This window comes from Triturus cristatus, chromosome 5_2, assembly GCF_964204655.1.
Source record: "Triturus cristatus chromosome 5_2, aTriCri1.1, whole genome shotgun sequence".
Taxonomy (NCBI): domain Eukaryota; kingdom Metazoa; phylum Chordata; class Amphibia; order Caudata; family Salamandridae; genus Triturus; species Triturus cristatus.
Window position 1 is genome coordinate 772564912 of NC_140588.1, and position 21115 is coordinate 772586026.

A 21115-nucleotide genomic window follows, 5' to 3' on the forward strand; every position below is an offset into this window, starting at 1 on the left:
CTAAAATAGATATTCGAACAAAAATACCAAAATACAGCTGTGTCAGGCTTAAGAAAGTTATAGTCAAGAACATTTAAAGAGCAACTGAAGATACTTGTGAGCAGACACACTCCACATGTAGAGGACGATAGATGAGACAAACACATTCTCAGAAAAGTACGTGACTGTATAGAGAAGTGTGCGAGGAAGAAACAAATAAATCAATTGCAGAAATGTGTAACAAAGGCAGGCATTAAAGTAAAAGGTAATATTAGTGAAGGAATAGTTAAAAGGTGAGTAGAAATATTTGAGTGTAACTATTTGGGTAGGAACATCAGAAATGCAAACATCTATAAAATGAATAAACATGTCAGGGAAGCAAACTAAATATTAGCTTAAATCCATCCAAAATCTGAGTATATCAGCCATCTCTCTCTTAATGAGCTGCCTACTTTTTGAAGATAGATTATGTTTTAAATTTGCTGCCTTCTTCATGAGCTTTCACACTGACCACTCCATCTGGTCAAAAATTGAACATGTCAGCTATGCAGTACGGACACCTCAGAAAAACGTCTTAAATGATCATTACACCCATAACCAATTATTTTGCAGCTGCACACCCAAGTTTGAAGTTCAATTTCATTGCTGTAAAAGCACCTCCTTTTCTTCATGCCAAGGTCAGCTTAAGTAAATACTGTTCTGGCTGTCTCACACTCCCGTCTCGCTTTAACAACAGGCCCTCTTTCCATCTCTGTAGGAAGAATTATTTGACATGATCAGTAAATATTAGCTAAACGGGAGAATGCCTTATGTTCTTTGTAATGTATATATACACACACACACACCACATAAATTACCTGTTCTGTGCCTTTCTCACAACTGTATATACCTGCAAATATTATTCGTATTCCGCCTTTTCATGTTGTTCTTAGTGCTGAGCCAAATATATTTTGCCAATGGTCCAGTCTTATCTTCTGTCCACCATAACACCACCTAAAAACATTTCTGTTCACAATACAGAAGTTTATATTTAGTCTACATATCGGTATACAGAGGAAGGAGCAAGAGACCAAGAAAGTAATGGAGGGTTGGTAGCTCAGTGAACTACGTCCAGTCCAGAAATCTGCGCCTGACCTCATGGTCACAGGTTCTAAAATAGAGCTTGCCTTACTCTAAAGGGAAATGCAGGTCAAGAGTTTGGGGACATTGTGAAGTTACTCGGCCTTCGGTATCGTTCCTCTATGTAAACCAGTGCAATTTGCTGTATTTTTTTACAATGCATGTGATAGGCTACCTTAGCCGATATTTACTGTGCGTAAAACAAGCTCATTCATACATAGGCACAAACAACTTGTTATATATACTAGGATCATCTTCATTCTAACCACTGAGGTAGGTCAAAACATTTGCATATCAAGCAGCTCGCGGTTTGAAAACACCAGACTCTCCAATGAAGCATCAAGTAAGCCTAGACGCTTGGCACAAAAGAGATTGTGTTGAAAAAAGTTTTTCTTTTAACTAAAATTATACCGTGAATTACAGACGTAGAGCAACTGTATCAAGCATTTGATTCCTTCTTGTAAATGCATTTAAAGAAAGCAGCACGACACTGCTGCATTTTAGCAGAAGCTGATTTTACAGGGCAGCATTCCAGTTTAGCTGCCAAGCCAAGCTGAAATGTATATTTCGGAAAACGGCGTTGGAAAAAGATGACAAAAACACGTTTCTCGAATGTAGGTCAGATCCAGGCTCATTTATGCACTCGTTTCTTAGCAAACGCTGCTTCCCACTTAGATACAGAGAACATGTATCTAGGCAACGGTGATGCAGCAGAATATAAAAAGTGCATTAATGAAGCATCTCACGACTGAATAATTGCAGTTAAAAGTTTTATTGAACAAAAGAAAGAAGGAAAAACAGTAGTTCAAGTTCACTGAGCAAAAGCAGCCCTCCCGCTGAAGCTGCAGGTTGTGCTAAATAACCTTATTCAACTGAGACTGTACATGGTATGGAAGTTATTTCAAAGGTAAAGGGAGAATAAATTCAATCCTTCGATCAATTTGGTCAGTTTAGAAATGCTATTTGTTTAAACTTTCTAGCCCTTAGCTAATTGAATTACTGTAGCTGTAGAAAAGGTCATCATCCGTATACACTAAATTGTCTTATAATTTGTGCTTCCACAACAGCAGAAAAAAAGAAAACGAAAAATATTTCCACCCATTCAAATTGCAGTTCAAATCTTAGCATGTAATTTCAAATCAATTCCCAAACTAATACATTTAGGTGAAACAGGTACAAAAAAAAAAAAAAAAAAAAAAGGGTGGAACCAAAACTGGCGCTTTGTAAAATGATTTCCATTAATTGATCGTTTTAGGCATTTTGTACTTCCTTTGTCACCTAAGCATCTACTTATGCTTCAAAATTGCACAAAATTAGGACATTAAGTGATATGTCAGACGTACTGTGAGGAAAAGGGAGGTAGCTGATTCTCCTTAATGCGTTACGTGGCCTCATTTCATTGTTGGCCTTAACCATTTGCTGTGACACATGAAAAAGAAGACTTCGAAGCAAAAATGCCCCAAAAGTATCATTAACAACGTCATACATCTGCTACATTCCTTCTGTGGTTTGTATTATTGGGCTAACTCATCATATAAGGTACTTGCACCAACATACAATCTTAAAAAGCGTACCTAATTTACACATTTCAAAATGACGACCCCCTTAAACTATTAAACACTTGGCTCTGCGGAACCCATTTTTATAGTTTCTGGACTCTATTCGCAAACATTTTAGGTTAAATTGCAAAAGTAGCCATTGAGTTTCATTTACGCGAATTGTACCAATTATTGTAGGCCACGCCTAACAAAGTACTGAAGAAAACCGAGTCCATGATGCAGTGCAAAAATATTATTAAAGCATCTTAAGAGAAAAGATGTCTAGGGTGCTGAAAGAGGCGATTCTCTACATGGGGACCCTGTATTGTCCTCTGGTGGAAAAACTGTAAGAGTGCACGCTCGAATGCCACCAAGGGATTCTGGGAGGTCAAATACTTTGTGCCATTCATCTTTTTCCGGATCATATTTCTGAACAATTTCCACCATACAACGGTTATTCCAAGAATATCCTCCAACGACATAGATTTTATTCTCAAAAACAGCCACACCAACGTCACTTTGTCCACGTAACATGGCAGCTATCGGAGTCCACTGGTCGATAGATGGTGAATAAAATTCACAGCTTAGTACGTCATCATAATCACTTGTTCCTCTAAAATGATTTCCGCCGATTACATACAGCTTATCCCCAACAGTACACATGCAGTGCAGCCCTCGGACCGTCGTCATGGGAGCCTTCTGAGTCCACTTGTCTGTGTCCGGGTCAAAGCACATCAGTTCCTTTTGGAAAGTATCATGAGTGATTCCACCTGAAACAACACAAATGTGTAAAGGTTAACACCAAAGAACCTGCACATTTTCATACAAGACAAACCTGTGTCACTGTGTTCTCTTCATCAACAGATCACTAAAGTGTTAAGATTCAATGTTAAAAGCAATCTAATTAGCAGAAGTGTTTAAAGATTAAAAACAACTAAGTCTCTAAACTTGTTGCTTCAAAACCTCAGAAAAAAATGTTTAAATTACGCCAAATTCCCAATTGTCTCAATTTTCTCATTGGAGCCAAACTATGAATCATGCTTTCAGCGTGCGGCAGATCAGACATGACAATGGTCCATTAAGAGGTTAAAGGGCCTGTTGAAATGCACTTGAATATAGTCGGGGGGAGGGCGATATTTCCACAATAAGATTTGATCATTTGGACTAAATTGAAGGTCAATGAGTTTGATATGACCATTATCAAAAAGGAGGCCCAATCCTGTCTGTGTACCCCTGAATATCATAGCATAGGAAGCAGAATATCAAAAACCTTCTAATGGTACAATGAAAATGGCAACCCCAATTATTCATTTTCATGCTTTCTAGAACACTAGCCTGTATTGGAAGCCATTTCTTACTGTTGTGAAAGCTAGGCAAAATGTTCAAGGGTGACCCTGCCCCCTTCCACAGGAGAGGGTGAAAGGGACTAGAATGCCCCCGGTGTCACATGTTACTCTAATACAGACTTGTTCAATAGCTATAGTACACTTTGGATCACTGTAGCTTGAGGAGGGGAATAGACCAGGCAGTATCACTGAGGAATGAAAAGTCAATTTGAATAGAAAGACATTCATTTTTTTTCTTAAACACCGTCACATAGGTGAGAATCCTAGGATGCTTTCTAGAGTCTGGACACCCAGCATCCAGGGCAATCTCCCTCCGTGTTTCTTGCGACCAAATCTCACTTGTGCCTCACCTGATCTTTGGTTCCTGATGGATCTGTACACAGGAAGAAGAAACCACAAACATTTGGGGCCGCGCTGCACCTATGCTAGGAAGATGAGCTGATAATCTTGAATTATTTTTTATCTGCTGGAAGAAGCCAATTAAGCCTATCAAATTATTTAACTGGTAGAGAAATGTGAACCAATTCTTTCAGTTTGAAGCAGAGTCTGGCTGCTTGGTTTATGTAGATCCTGTAGCTTTGTGATCTTGTCCTTGTTGTGTCCAGAACAGAATATTTGCAATAGTCACATCTTGCTAACAGTATTGTCCTTGTAAATACAATTCAGTGAGTTGCCTGGATAGGTAGGAGGCTCCTTCACAGTAGCATAATGTACAAATCGGTGATTTAACAACTGTGGAGATTTGGTGATGAAGAAAAGCTATACATAAAACCATACTTGTAGGTTTTTAATGCTTGAGCAGTGTTGTATGTGGCTCTGAAGAACAGCAGACTTAAATCTACTGGTTGTCCCACTCTCAGGATTCTGTAGATGGTGGCTTCCCCAAAAAGTCCCTCTATCTTGCACAGGATTTCAGCAGAAGTTCAGGGTGGAAAATTCTTTAGCTTAGTGGAGAAATATGGGAATTTATGGACAAGTAACCATCGTACAGGCTACCGACAAATCCTCATCAATGTTAAATCACATTATGGGAAAATACTTGAAATGGCCACACGCCTGCTTACATGTTTCTTGCTGTAATTACTAAGGCATAGATTTTAAAGATCTGGATTAAACAGTAACGGATGGAATTAAAATTAAGGCCAGAGAGCTTATATGTCATAATACAGAATCTTAAGAGGTAATATAACCACGAAAGAAGTTTATTACCCTAATCGGCAATTAACAATATGAAGAGAAACGGCAATAACGGACAATTTAAATAATAAGTATTGGGTCATGTTTTTCAAAGCAATGTAGTCATCCTCATAGTTGATGATCAACAAGGTCTTATAAAGGGTTCATTCCGTGAGCCGAAGACAGCGTCAAGGGAAGGCGAGACACAGGCCAGTAGCAGGAAAAATAATGGCTAAAGATACTAATGTTATTTGTAATGTATGTATGATATGCATGTCTGACAAAATATTACAGGATTACAAGCCTGCGAATGCTAAAAACATGGGGGATTGTTGACAGACTGATTGAAAGCCAGTATAGTTACCTGTAAGGCATCATTAATTACAGGGAAATGTTAGGGCCAGAACAATAGAGAAATAACACCTCGTGACAGAGCTGCGGCCCTGTGCATTAACTATACCCTGTAGTTATTACCATTGAAACTTCCAAACACACTTGTAACACGATCTTATAAGGTTGAGTGGATCTGTGGCCTTTTTATCCGACTGAAGGGATACAAAAGGTTTTTGGTTACACATTTCTTTACAAAATTCCTGCTACCTTTTAGCCCTCTTGTTTTTGGATTACTCTCCACATATCAATAAAGTCTATACCACTTGAACACAAACAGTATTCCTTTATCATTTTTAAGAAGACACGTTTGGCCTGAGGATGGAATCTTCTATTCATGTTGAACTAAAGAAATGTTCAGTCACTACTTTTAAATTCGTTTGCATTTTAAAGAACTGGAAGAGGGATTTCTCGGACAAAATGTTAGTTCCGGATTCTGTGCACCTACATATCGTCTCTGATGTTTCAAAAGCAATATATATTGTATAGAAAACGTAGGGTGTTGTGCTATATGGTCAGTGACTCCTGCAGCCATTTGTTTAGTTGTTTATTAATTCATGGCTTTCGTACAGTGATTAAACTGACTGACGGTGATACCAGAGAATTTCACAAAAATAGTGAAAAACGTACAGCAGGCACAAGGAAGAAGCAGAAGCTGTGAAGTGAAGCTCAGCAGCATAAGAAACCATAACAGTCCATAGACACCATAGAACAGGGAATTATTTTAATGGATTTTTGGAACTTAATGAGGGGATGCTCAATGTGGGTAAGAAGCAAAAGAGGGTTTCTCAGTCTTGAATGCGAACGTTTATACCTTTAAATCAATTAACCTCATTTTCAGGGAGATGTCAGGCTCTTTGATATAGACCGCGCCCCCTGGTCAGCTGGTGGGGAATAAACACCCAGAAAGGCAGAAGCAAAGCCATCAAATGATTCGTTAGTAAAGCACAGCATTTAAAGCTAGGGCATTCAATGATCAATAGCCAGCAGAACAACTGACTAACTTAGAAGCTATGGTCCTTGTGCTTCAGGCCAACTACCAGAGTCAGAGAATGACCATCTGGACCTTTTAGTTTTGTCAAGTGTTTGCTTGAGTCCATATGTAGTAGCGGGTTGTAATATTGCCTCTCTAGAGTATAGCATATATGCATGCTGAGGGAAATGCAATGGTAAAATTACCAGAGAATATGCGGGAAGAAGATGAGTAACAGGCAGCATTCACCTAGGACACACAAAATAGCTCAGTATCAGAAGAGAAGTCCCATTTATGCCGAAGCACTTTAACAAGGAATTCACTTTATACAACTGTAAGGGAGCCCTACAGAACTTGCTGAGCGGGGGTTTGCTGCACCTTTGCACAGATTCTTCAGAGTCCGAACTTCAGTTGTTTAATGAATATAAGAGGCATTTTGGAGTGGACAATGGCGAGAGATTTAGGTATCAATCATTGTGTCACGAGGGACCAAAAGGGAGGCAGTAGGTAAAAAGCTATTATTATTTACACAGTATCAATCCACACCATCCATAAGCGAACCAGACTGGAAATACATTAGACAGGAGATAACCCAAGATAGGGTCTGTTGTGTCAGAAATGTGGCATGTGAAGAAGACTGCAAACGCTTCTCTTTGAGGGCAGTAGAAAGGCTAGACATCAGGCTGTTTATCCATGGAGAGGTAAAGCCATCATTTTCGGAACCACTGGACTTTTTCTGGACAGGAAGAAAATTGCAAATGTGTTTTGTGGAGGGAACATGATAGCAGGCCAGAAAGTCTGATCATATAATTGAAGATTATAAATAGGGATATGTGCTCGGCAACTAATACGGCAGAAGTATTTTGTAGGAACTCCCATTGCTCATAAAAAGATGTGGTGGTGGGAGACAGAGAACAATATTATCCAGACTGGAAAAGTAGTTCAGCAGAAATGGATTACAATGGAAATAATTATTTCAGGGTTTAACTGAGTCCCGGAGCAATGGAGGCTGAAAAACCATTGAGCTAACAAGGACTCCCTTTCCTTGGCATAGATTTGCATGCACATAATGTGATGCATAAAGTAAAAGAGAACCATGTTGAACCGAGGAAAGAATACAGCAGATAACACACATGATGTGGCAAAATCAATGTAGCTCTGCAAATTAAAGGGGGATAAAGAAAATGGTGCAAATTCACATGAGATGCATCGAGAAGGCCCTGTTGTGTTTCTCTGAGACCTAGAAGACTAGTGTGGACTTTGAGAGTCCACAATTGTTAAGACCACCGCAGGTTCCTGACTGATTTCTGAATACAATAATTGGTAATTATGGAGGTCACTAAACCCTCCCATTTGAGATATTTGACCTAGGTGGCGTATACCAGGAAGATTGTGGAGGGTAGCACATGCAGTCTTGGAGACATTTACTGGTGTTTGCTCCTCCCTGAATCACAGAGTGAAGGTCCCTGCCATGATCGCCCTTTATCAACTACCAACTAATATCTTCTCGGATACCCATATGGGGAGCAACTTTAAGGAACTTCGCATCCTCTTTGCTTTCATCCTACATTTCTACCCTACCGCCACCTTCCCACGACATTGCATTCCCACAAAGTTTCAGTAGTGGCTCCCCATTTGTATGCTGATCTTCACAATGACTTTGCAAGCACCACCTAATTTTAGGAGGAAGGATGATCCATGTGCCTAAAGCACCCAAATCATCTACTGACATCGGGGAGCATGGACTAATTTGGAGGACTACTAAACAAAGAAAACGCCATACTTCATAAGTTTGACTACTTGAGTTATATCAGCAATGCACTATCTTTATAAAGAAATACTTTGCGGACAAATGAGGGTATCTCCGTGACAGTGGGCTTATGAGGCCTCTACACTGTATCTTCAGCATTGCTTAATTTTGGATGTAAAGGTTTGCAAAATGCTAAAAAATACTAGGTTTAAAAAGAAAATACGTTTCCTACGAGGTCCTTGGTAGTGATATTGCCATCTGCTAGTTGGATAAGTAAGTAGTATTCTTTTGCTCAAATTAAGTGATGTTTACTCAGTCGTGTATGGCATGATGCACAGTTACTCTGCGATTCGATATTTCACTACTGCACTTCTAAGATTCCATTCCATTGTTTTTACTTTCACAGGTTAGTCAGTAGCCTTTAATTGTCTTGGGCTATGGCATTATCATTCTTTGTATGTGAGGTAATATTTAGGACAGGGATGAGAGATTGTCATCACCAGCACTTATAGGAGGACATCTACCATAAAACAGTGAACAGAACATGTCACTGAAGTATTCAGTTTCAACAAATTTTAGGGTTCAATACAGGAAATAGTTGGTGGGACAGCACTGCATTTATACTTTGAACGGAGCTCAACCTTTTATTTACTAGTCGGTGAGATTACGGACTGACCAGGAGAGCGGCTGGTAGCCCGCAAGCTTGAGGGTAGTAGCACAGCCTGGAAAAGCATGATTTTTTTCCCTAGAGGATCCTAGGGTATCCATGCTGATGTGCAACTCCATAGGCAAAGGAGATGTTTTGGCCACCCACTAGATATGCACCTCTCGTTAGATACAAGAGATGCTTAGTTGGGGTCAAGTATATTGTAGATCTAGAAGGTAGTTAATGTTAGGGGATAATAAACTACCTCACACTTTAGAGTGTGAGTGAGGATAGCAATGCAATTGAGCAGGTTATTTCCAAGGACGTTTTAGTTTGACCCCAGTAGCTCCCTGATGGTGTAGATCGACATTATGCTTAAGTTGCTCTGTTTTCTGGAAAATTAGGTTAAAGTTGGCTGGTAGGAATAGGATATAACATGGAAAGGAGGAGTCTAGAACTCCTAGAACTAGATATTGGAGAAGGCTAGAATGGGTAAGATAAATGAGAAATCACACTGTACATCTTCATCGACTATGCAGCTCATTTTATGTTGAAGGGAGAAATGGGAAGGGTGGCTGGGCTGAAGGGCAACAGAGAAGGAACACTATCTGTGGGGGCAGCAACGGGCTAGTAGTTTGACCTTGCAACTTCCCTGGATGGACAGAAATTTAAAGACATTTTCATTTGGTTCTTCACATTTTACTGTCTGCAACTAGGGCTACTGGCAACCAGAAAAGCTGAATGCTCTTAGTGCAAAGCGAGGAGATTTAGATTTTCGGGTGAGAAATGAGGAAAGTAGGGTCAGGTCTGACATTTCTACAGCTAGAAAGAGGACAATATTGCTGTTACGAAGTAGAACTTTGTATGTCTGGTACAATATACACAGCTGAAGTGCCTTGGTCAGCAGAGGAGAAGCAAAGGCCACAAAGATGCATTTGTAGTGAGGATTGAATGTAATACCATGCATTTTTTCTCCGTTGTAAAATGAAGAGTCACAACTTTTAAAACTATACTACACTTTAAATTTTACAAACTGGTAAATGCAAAACGTGTTAAGAATTTAAACCAAATGTACCTGAAATATACATCAATCCTCCAAAAACTGTTCCAGCGTGTCCATAATGTGGCTCATTCATTTTAGCAACATAGTTCCATTCGTTCATTCGTGGATTGTAACATTCCACTGTAGCTGTTGAAATAAACAAAAAATATCTTTATTGATACCTTCAAAATAATGCAAACCAGACTCAGAAGGCCATCAGACATCTGCACATCAGGAGAGAAAATATTTTAAGTTTCACATGGAGGAACTATGGAAATCATTGAGCGGGTAGAAGATTCACCTAGCAATAAAGTGAACATTACAAAATATCAACAATAATTTCTTAAGAAGCCATACTTGGGGACACACGACAGGTCAGGTTATAGCTGGTTCAAAATAGGAATTCATCAGATGCTAAGTGGATAAGGTAATTTCTGATAATGTGTCAGTCAAGTAATGCTGATGAAAAACCGAGGTCAGGATTTGGATGGACTATTACTTTTTCTTAAAGAGGATGGTGTCAAGCAAGGTGGTGTTGCATTTGAACCCACTGAGATCTATAGTTGGGTTATAGTACTTGATCCTTATGTTGACAGTGGGTGGCCAATCTAGAGTATACAGAAATTATAAAATGTCTTTGATATGCTATAGAGATCTTAGTGAGGGAGCAAAGGCACTCTTTTTAAACGGTGAACACAACGAAAATAGACCGCCATATGCATATTAATTTAGATGGTATGAAGCCTTTATAACGCTGTCATTAACACGTAGCTAAGTATCACATATGTACACACACATACATATAAACACACACACATACATATGTTTTACTATAGTATATTTGTTTTCTTTTAGGATGCCATAAAAATGGAGGTTTAGGGATAGATTCAAGGGGTATTAAGGGGTTTTAAGGGTACATGTGTGGGTAATTTTAAGATGTGGTAAGACTTTTCTAGATTTCAGGAGTGGGTAGTTTTAATTAATTTTTAGGGTTCGGGGTAGGATGTGTATAGAGGTTGTAGGGGTTTTTATGGTTCAGGGCTGGGTAGAATATGGGTTAGTAAGGAGTTATTAGGATTCAGGGGTGGGCAGTGTATATGGTAGTATAAGAATCCTATGTCTACAATCAGAAAACATTTAAAACCACACACCAATAAATGGGTCAAAAAAGCAAACAAAGGAAAATCTGAAAATACATTTGTCCACATTCATAAAGTTCCATAATAGCAGTCAGTATGATCATGCTAAAAAAAAGACAAACAAAACATTTCAACACTGTGTTTTATTGCATACATTATGTAAAAGTGCCAAATATGCTACTTTAATTACAAAGTCTCTGGTTTAGCCCAATAACTTGCATAGTTAATGGGTGTTCAGCAGAATACTAGTCTATTCAGTAATACAATAAGGTGCCCTCTAAAAGTGAGTAAGTGAAGGATGTTGGAAAAACAAATTTAGTTAAGAAACAATTTACAGAATTAAACACAAAATTGCTAATGTAATAAAAATGTCTATGATATATCGGTGTAGAACATAGGTTATTCATATTTGTTTATTTATATGAAGGGTCCTACATAGAAAGATACTGTTTCAAAATAAATACATTACCATAATGATGTAAGTTAAAATGTACACATCAGCAATATCAAAAAAGCCCATAAAACATCATGGTATCCAACACTGCCCGCACAAGATAAAATAAACTACTTCGTGGCCAACACAATTCTTTTACAAATACATTTAAGAACCTTTTTAGAAGTCTTATGAGCCAGCTGCCCTTTCAAGACGGAGAAAGACAGTATGCAGCCCTTCAACCGTGCAGGTCACTGCAACAGACCTTTTAGTGCATGCACTGCAACAACTAGAACAAGCATTGGCATAGCCAATAGGTCTCGCTTTTGGGACCTTCTAAGTATTTAGTTATGCAGCACAATATCCTTGGTGCAACCACATCAACTGTTGCGTGGCTAACCACATATAAGTTCCCAAAGGCAAGACCTACTGGCTATGCCAATGCTTGGTGTGGTTGTGTGTGTGGTTGTGTGTATGTGGTTGTGTGTGTGTGGTTGTGTGTGTGTGTAGTTGTGTGTGTGTGTGTGTGTGTGTGTGTGTGTGCGTGTGTGTGTGTAGTTGTGTGTGTGTGGTTGTGTGTGTGTGTGTGGTTGTATGTGTGTGTGGTTGTATGTGTTCGTGGTTGTATGTGTGTGTGGTTGTGTGTGTGGTTGTGCGTGTGGTTGTGGGTGGTTGTGTGTGGTTGTGTGTGGTTGTGCGTGTGGTTGTGGTTGTGTGTGTGTTTGTGGTTGTGTGTGTGACAGTAATACTAAAGGCATCTCTAAATAAAGGAACACAAACATCGAGTTTGTGGAAAGAGAAAGCACGTTGTAAGTCAAACGGGCGCAGCAAAGCATTAACACAACAACAAAACAAACAAGATCACTGAGTGCTGATAATGGATACACACAGCCCATCATCTTAAGAGTTCGATTGCAGCCAATGGGCACTCAAACCTACCCCCTCCTTGTGAGTTGCACCCCATATTTCATGCTGCACCCACCATAGCACTTTGAGATCTAAAGCGCAACATAGGTCTAATCGATTAACCAGTCGCCAACATGCTGTGCATTTAAAGAGAATGTGCCAAAAGTTTCCAGCTTCCTCATCATGTCCTCATGAAAGCGCCAATGAATTAGGGGGTTGTATAAGTGGTGGGGAGGCGTGCGATTATTTTGCAGACAGTATGGTGAAACGAATTGTGCAAGGTTTTATATGTGACTGTGCAAAAACCAATAAACTATGTTTAAAAAAAAAAAATGAAAGCGCCAATGAAAGGACTCCCTGAATGGTGCAACGGACATGAAGCAGCGGCTGCGATCAGAAATAAACACTGTGAACGTTGTCCAGTTTCACAGTAACATTTCCTTAATGTTCTTTAAGTCACAAAACAGTAATACTAAAAGCATCTCAAAATAAAGGAACGCAAACATCGAGTTTGTGGAAAGAGAAAGCACATTTGTAAGTCAAACGGGCGCAGCAAAGCATTAACACAACATGTTCCTTGATGTTTGATGTTCTTTGAACGAGAACATCAAAGGGGCGCTGCGAAAGTGATCGCGGGCGAAAGTGATCGCGGGCGCTTAATGAGCATGACGAGGTTTGCCAGCCTCTGCTCCTAAGCGCACACCCGCGCACATGCACTGTAGCTCTAGGCTGGCCACGGTAGCATTTTTTGAGCCCTCACAAAAAGTCACGCCAGACCAGCGCATGCGCTGGGTCAGGCGAGACCTAAAAACTAAGCAGCATTACCGGATGGTGAAATGTCAGCAAAGCCACAAAGCAGGGATATAGGGATCATGACCGTGATGAGTGGGAGCATGCGGGCGTCTCGTAAAAAAACCTGAACAAAAGGCTGAACTAGCTCCAGCAATTCAACGTGAGGAACTGCATATAAAAAGACTTGCACCTAACAATTTGCATAAGGTGCAACATATTAAAGCAAGAGTAGTTGTGCTCTAGAAACTTAGGGTATAAAACAGAATCAGGTTCAAGATGGTGGAATAACTGGACAGAGAGTCAAAGCTTTCTTCTATGATAACCCCATCATGAGTTAACCTTTTTCTCTCATGCATAACTATGACCGATTCAGGAAGAGTTGGGCTGGATTGTCTATAAGCTGTTAGGATAAACTAAACCGAGCAGCCATAATGTGGTGCTTCACCTAGTTTTGTCACCCCTTGCTTGAGCCTATCACTCGATATCTGAGAGTTTTATTTTTTTAATAGCGCTAACTTGACCCAAGTGTATCAGAGCACTTTACAGTTTGCATAGAAAACATTTACAAGGAGTACACAAGAAAATATAATAGTCATACAAGAAATAATATAGCATACAAGGTGGTGTAGATGGTTGAAAAAGTTTGGAGGTAGCGAGGGAGGGTTGATTCAGAGATTGGAGGAATAGATAACTAGACATCTCTTGAGGTAGCGATGTTCTGGCTCTTGGATGGTGGGGGGGGGGGGGGGGGGGGGGGAGTGTATTAGACCAAGTTGATTATTTTAGGATGGTGTGTTCAGGTATTTGTGGAGAAGAAATGACTTCAGGTTTGTTTTGTTTTTGAAGTTTGGGAATGACTGATGGTTACGTAGATTTGTGACAGCGTGTTCCAAATTTAGGTGCATTTCCAGAGAAGGAACAGGTGAGTGATTTTTCTTTCTTAAATTTAGCCGGAATCAGAAGTAGAGTATTTGAGCTTCACAAGTACTCTTTTGGCCAGCTTTTGATAGTTTGGTTGTGAGATTGTTTTTTTAGTGTAGAGGGTCTTATGGGTTATACAAGCTGTGTTCAATATGCTTCTTGCTTCAATTAGGAAGCCAGTTAAGTTTCTTGAGTGTGGGATTGATGCGAGCATACCTTCTTTCCCCAGTGAGAATTGTCCCTTTAGTCTGTATGGCAGTCTCTGATCTGACTAGAAATACATAGAGGAGTCATTCAATTAAGTCTTTATGAGGCAGTGCAAAATCTTAGATACAATAATTAAGCTGGTCTTTATAAAGTACTGGGCAGAGTAATGTTCTAAGTACATGAGAAGTGATGCTTAAACACGAACATAGCTGTTCTACAAACTAAGGTGGGTAAGGATCAATCTATAAAGTATTAATCAGGACTTACTGATTCACTGACCTAGCACATTTAATCATGAGGCACTGATATGCAAGTGCTAAAAAATAGGATTAAGCATAGTAGTCCTGATGGATCACTGAAGAACACAGAAATCACAATGTTTCTATAATTAAATTTCAAAAGTTAGGAACATGATTGATCCCGACAAAATCTATTAAAATAGGCAGGGGTAATAAAAAGATCCACTATTATTGTGATGAACTAATCATCATTAATGTTGTTCGAATGATGATCAAAGCACAATATAGACTTTACTTTTCCAATCCATACAAAACACCCAGGAGCTGCTCTCCACCTAAACTTGGGAACTACCCAGAGTTCTCTGCTTCTTAGTTCCCAAGTTTAGGTGGAGAGCAGCTCCTGTATAGAGAACCCTACAACACCAGCGACACTCTGAATTTACTCACCTCAAATGTCTGGTTTTCTATCAAACGATTCAAGCATTGGATTTCAATTACAAAATATAAAGATATATATATAGATATATATAATTGTAACATCCTTTAAAGAAAAAAACCATTTTGTTCTTTATTTTATTTCCCTACCACCCAATACCTCTACCCAACGCTAAAGCCTAAAAAATACCCCTACCACCCTTTACACCATACGACTACTAAACCTTTAAAATAACCTTACCATCCGATACCTCTATCCACCCCTATAAACACCCTGGCCACTAAATACCCTTACCCAACCGAAAACCCTAAAAATACCCTTACCAACCTATACCACTACCCAACCCCTAAAATGCCCATACCACCATATACCCCTACCAACCCCTAAACCCTAAGAACACCCTTACCACCCACTATACCCACTCACCTCGAAACCCTAAAATACCCCTTACCAGCCAATACCCCACCCACCCCAAACCCTAAAAACACCCTTACTACCCAATGTCTCAACTAACCCCTTAATTCTAAAAAAAAAAACCTTACCTTCCTATACATCTACCCACCAAAAAACCTTAAAACACCATATAAGCTCTAAGAAATGGGCCTCATTTGTTTGCCTTGTTGTGATGACTATTGGTGAGCTGCTCCATGCTCACTGTTCCATGAGGCCGCCCTGAAGGGTCGGGGGCTCCTTGTGCTTGGAGACTTTGTTTGTGATTTTGATCGGGAGCATGACCCACTACAGTCACCCCACCTACAATAGGAAATGCCACGAGCGTGAAATAAGATGACTGTGTGGAAGGGAGTCAGACGGGATGACATCCCGCTTTTGACCGTTCTGAGGAGCAATGATTTTTTACGAAGACCGACGTTGATTGTGAGCACTTGCAGGAATAAATAAGAACAAACATATGGCTGCATGAGTTATACTGCCACTGAAACAATGCAGGTATTTTGAAAGAACGATTTTTGCACATGCTTAATAACAGATCTACTGAGATTTTATGTGGAACATTTTTAAACTCAGTACAATGCATTGTGGAACCTGTATTTTTTACGAACTGGTCATGTGACATTACGTATTTAAAGCATGCACGACGCACTTTGCTTTTTTAATCATTTCCAACCTGTGATCAAGGCATCCGCCGAAACGCGTAAGGAAAGGAAAATGTGTGCTGCTGCCTTCGGAATAAATGACTTGCTCTAAGAAATGGGCCTCATTTGTTTGCCTTGTTGTGATGACTATTGGTGAGCTGCTCCATGCTCACTGTTCCATGAGGCCGCCCTGAAGGGTCGGGGGCTCCTTGTGCTTGGAGACTTTGTTTGTGATTTTGATCGGGAGCATGACCCACTACAGTCACCCCACCTACAATAGGAAATGCCACGAGCGTGAAATAAGATGACTGTGTGGAAGGGAGTCAGACGGGATGACATCCCGCTTTTGACCGTTCTGAGGAGCAATGATTTTTTACGAAGACCGACGTTGATTGTGAGCACTTGCAGGAATAAATAAGAACAAACATATGGCTGCATGAGTTATACTGCCACTGAAACAATGCAGGTATTTTGAAAGAACGATTTTTGCACATGCTTAATAACAGATCTACTGAGATTTTATGTGGAACATTTTTAAACTCAGTACAATGCATTGTGGAACCTGTATTTTTTACGAACTGGTCATGTGACATTACGTATTTAAAGCATGCACGACGCACTTTGCTTTTTTAATCATTTCCAACCTGTGATCAAGGCATCCGCCGAAACGCGTAAGGAAAGGAAAATGTGTGCTGCTGCCTTCGGAATAAATGACTTGCTCTAAGAAATGGGCCTCATTTGTTTGCCTTGTTGTGATGACTATTGGTGAGCTGCTCCATGCTCACTGTTCCATGAGGCCGCCCTGAAGGGTCGGGGGCTCCTTGTGCTTGGAGACTTTGTTTGTGATTTTGATCGGGAGCATGACCCACTACAGTCACCCCACCTACAATAGGAAATGCCACGAGCGTGAAATAAGATGACTGTGTGGAAGGGAGTCAGACGGGATGACATCCCGCTTTTGACCGTTCTGAGGAGCAATGATTTTTTACGAAGACCGACGTTGATTGTGAGCACTTGCAGGAATAAATAAGAACAAACATATGGCTGCATGAGTTATACTGCCACTGAAACAATGCAGGTATTTTGAAAGAACGATTTTTGCACATGCTTAATAACAGATCTACTGAGATTTTATGTGGAACATTTTTAAACTCAGTACAATGCATTGTGGAACCTGTATTTTTTACGAACTGGTCATGTGACATTACGTATTTAAAGCATGCACGACGCACTTTGCTTTTTTAATCATTTCCAACCTGTGATCAAGGCATCCGCCGAAACGCGTAAGGAAAGGAAAATGTGTGCTGCTGCCTTCGGAATAAATGACTTGCTCTAAGAAATGGGCCTCATTTGTTTGCCTTGTTGTGATGACTATTGGTGAGCTGCTCCATGCTCACTGTTCCATGAGGCCGCCCTGAAGGGTCGGGGGCTCCTTGTGCTTGGAGACTTTGTTTGTGATTTTGATCGGGAGCATGACCCACTACAGTCACCCCACCTACAATAGGAAATGCCACGAGCGTGAAATAAGATGACTGTGTGGAAGGGAGTCAGACGGGATGACATCCCGCTTTTGACCGTTCTGAGGAGCAATGATTTTTTACGAAGACCGACGTTGATTGTGAGCACTTGCAGGAATAAATAAGAACAAACATATGGCTGCATGAGTTATACTGCCACTGAAACAATGCAGGTATTTTGAAAGAACGATTTTTGCACATGCTTAATAACAGATCTACTGAGATTTTATGTGGAACATTTTTAAACTCAGTACAATGCATTGTGGAACCTGTATTTTTTACGAACTGGTCATGTGACATTACGTATTTAAAGCATGCACGACGCACTTTGCTTTTTTAATCATTTCCAACCTGTGATCAAGGCATCCGCCGAAACGCGTAAGGAAAGGAAAATGTGTGCTGCTGCCTTCGGAATAAATGACTTGCTCTAAGAAATGGGCCTCATTTGTTTGCCTTGTTGTGATGACTATTGGTGAGCTGCTCCATGCTCACTGTTCCATGAGGCCGCCCTGAAGGGTCGGGGGCTCCTTGTGCTTGGAGACTTTGTTTGTGATTTTGATCGGGAGCATGACCCACTACAGTCACCCCACCTACAATAGGAAATGCCACGAGCGTGAAATAAGATGACTGTGTGGAAGGGAGTCAGACGGGATGACATCCCGCTTTTGACCGTTCTGAGGAGCAATGATTTTTTACGAAGACCGACGTTGATTGTGAGCACTTGCAGGAATAAATAAGAACAAACATATGGCTGCATGAGTTATACTGCCACTGAAACAATGCAGGTATTTTGAAAGAACGATTTTTGCACATGCTTAATAACAGATCTACTGAGATTTTATGTGGAACATTTTTAAACTCAGTACAATGCATTGTGGAACCTGTATTTTTTACGAACTGGTCATGTGACATTACGTATTTAAAGCATGCACGACGCACTTTGCTTTTTTAATCATTTCCAACCTGTGATCAAGGCATCCGCCGAAACGCGTAAGGAAAGGAAAATGTGTGCTGCTGCCTTCGGAATAAATGACTTGCTCTAAGAAATGGGCCTCATTTGTTTGCCTTGTTGTGATGACTATTGGTGAGCTGCTCCATGCTCACTGTTCCATGAGGCCGCCCTGAAGGGTCGGGGGCTCCTTGTGCTTGGAGACTTTGTTTGTGATATATATATATATATATATATATGTCTGGAAGGTTTGTGGAAGCAGATGCGACTGATGAGGTATTCAGGGTCAGTGTTAAGTAGTGCCTTGAAAGTGTGGTGAGGAGATTGAAATGTCCTAGTTTCTGTAAGGGGAGTCATTTGAGCTCCTTCATGTATAGTGTAACACGAGTGCGGCGTGGGATGTATACACACACACACCTTAAATCCACTTACTTTAAGTTGTAAAGGCATGCATGGTAATGGTATATGTATGGTAAAGGCAGTGCGTGGTAATGCCTGCGTTGTAAAGGCGATTTCCATAGTTAATTAATGATTCTTACCTTATATGTTCTAAAATGCAATGCATATATAGAGGTCTATGTTTAAATATATTTAATATTCAAAAGAGAAGATTCCATGACACTAATGGCTATGGAAGTACTTTATGTTCTTTGTTTTCCAGACTTGTCTCAGGTGCTCATTAAGCCTGGCCACAGAAAGTTAATTTTCAGATGTCTGCACTTCTTCCGATCAACCACACCTTATTGAGCTATGGATATTTGGCATACTGTACAATGGAAATGGAATCTCAAATTGAAGTTTAACCGCCAAAAGAAATGAGAGTTCTAACAATGTTGGGCTACAGTTACAATACAGACCAGACTAGTACTAGCAAGCATTTATCAAAAGGATTAGCTGCACTTTTGTTTTGTGAGCTGTCTTCTGTCTTCACCCAAATAGATTCATATGGCCTCCTTCTCTTCCAACATGCTTCTCTTGGGACTGCGCTTAGATCGTTGTTTTTTGTGGAACTTGATAATTTAACACTAGTCCAGTGACAGAGGTTATTATTTTACAGAGGGCAGAGCAGTATATAATATAGAAAGACTTCTGAAGCATCAGGGTTGCAGTGAAAGCTTGTGACTTCCATTTCTAGACCTCAAAAGCTTGCTGTGGCCAGAACTCTTAACAAGAAACAGAACACCAATATTAAAAGAGAGACTTTGGGTCAAGCAGCCTTCACTTATTGTCTTGATCAGGTGAGCACTTTTCAATCATTGCATGGATGGATGGGTTCATAATAGATGAAATCAGCTTATGCATAAATGTATAGCTGGAGGAGATTTAGAGAGCCGCCCAGGCATGCCTCCCCGCCCCAAGTTTGATGTAGTATTACACACATCACGACTAGCCTGACACTGGCTTACGAGGAGGCACCTGTGAAGTGTTCTCCCCCAGGAGGGTCGTATGATTGCTGCCACACCTTCACATAAGCACAGACAGTGATGGAGCCTAACTTAGAGGCAATCCTTGCCATTGTACCGCTTCAAGCAACAGCCACATAGGGTGATAGGGAAGCCCATATAGAGAGGACTGAGAATCATGCAAATAGAGAACTACTGGAGAAGGAGGAGAATAAAGCGGCCCCCTGCTCCGCCTCTAAAAGGCACTAGTCGACAAATTTATTTTAAGGCAGCTGTTCAAGTTCATTTTCAGGAGGTCTGTGGACTCATGCACTATCCGCTGCGCAACTACTCCTACCTACAGTCCCAATCACTGAAGCTCAGCATCATTCTGTGTCCTGTATGCTCCCCACTGAATGAACCACAGTCTGACAGAGCCTCCATCAGACCACAAATGTATGATCCTATCCCTCCCTCTTAAAACGCACATCCCTGTAAATCTTAAGAGCGCATCAACCAGTGCTTTAAGTAAAACACCAAGTGTTCCACTGATGCAGACACCTACTGCTCTCTGTACTCTTTACCCAATGCTTCAGGGAATCAGAACACCTCAGAGCTCTGCTGTCGCTCAAGGCCCAGAGCTCCACTACCACACAGCGCCATGTGCCCCCATCATGCATCTCAACCTTCGCTCACAAGGTACCCAACACATTTGCACCGCTCCCACCAGTGCGCACAACCCTGCGTTTCACTCACGTACATCAACCTGGGCATCTTGTTGCACTGGATTACATTTGCGTATACAATCTACTGGCAACTTATTCAATGAAGGAAAAATTCTGCATAAGCTTTGCAAAACCTGTGCAAGTCATTATGCAACAGATTTTCAGACATGACATGGTCGGCATCAGACAGCTAATTCAAATTGTGCCGTAGGTCAATGGTAAAACCGATCAGCATTTGTCGAGGAGCAAACCAGACACTTTAACACGAGGCAAAGCAAATAAGTAGTAAATATTTCTTGGTATAATATGTGACAACAGCTGGGATACACCGAAAAGAATATAGTGACTTCAAGGGTATTGCACAAAATGGAACTCAGCATTTGGACCATCAGTTGACTTTTACTGAAGCTGTGAAG

General features: G+C 40.5%; 1 protein-coding gene across 5 annotated transcripts in view; it reads right to left on the minus strand.

The window, feature by feature from the left end:
- Positions 1–1854: 1854 nt before the first annotated feature.
- The window catches only part of KLHL13 (kelch like family member 13), a 448657-nt gene continuing 429396 nt past the window's right edge, over positions 1855–21115 (minus strand). For all 5 annotated transcript variants that reach the window (XM_085607880.1, XM_085607879.1, XM_085607881.1 and 2 more), the window contains exons 6-7: positions 9993–10106; positions 1855–3406 (exon numbers count right to left, since the gene is read on the minus strand). In XM_085607880.1, coding sequence (XP_085464006.1) covers positions 2919–3406; positions 9993–10106 — 602 coding nt within the window. In that variant the 3' untranslated portion in view covers positions 1855–2918. The remainder of the gene's footprint in view (positions 3407–9992; positions 10107–21115) is intronic.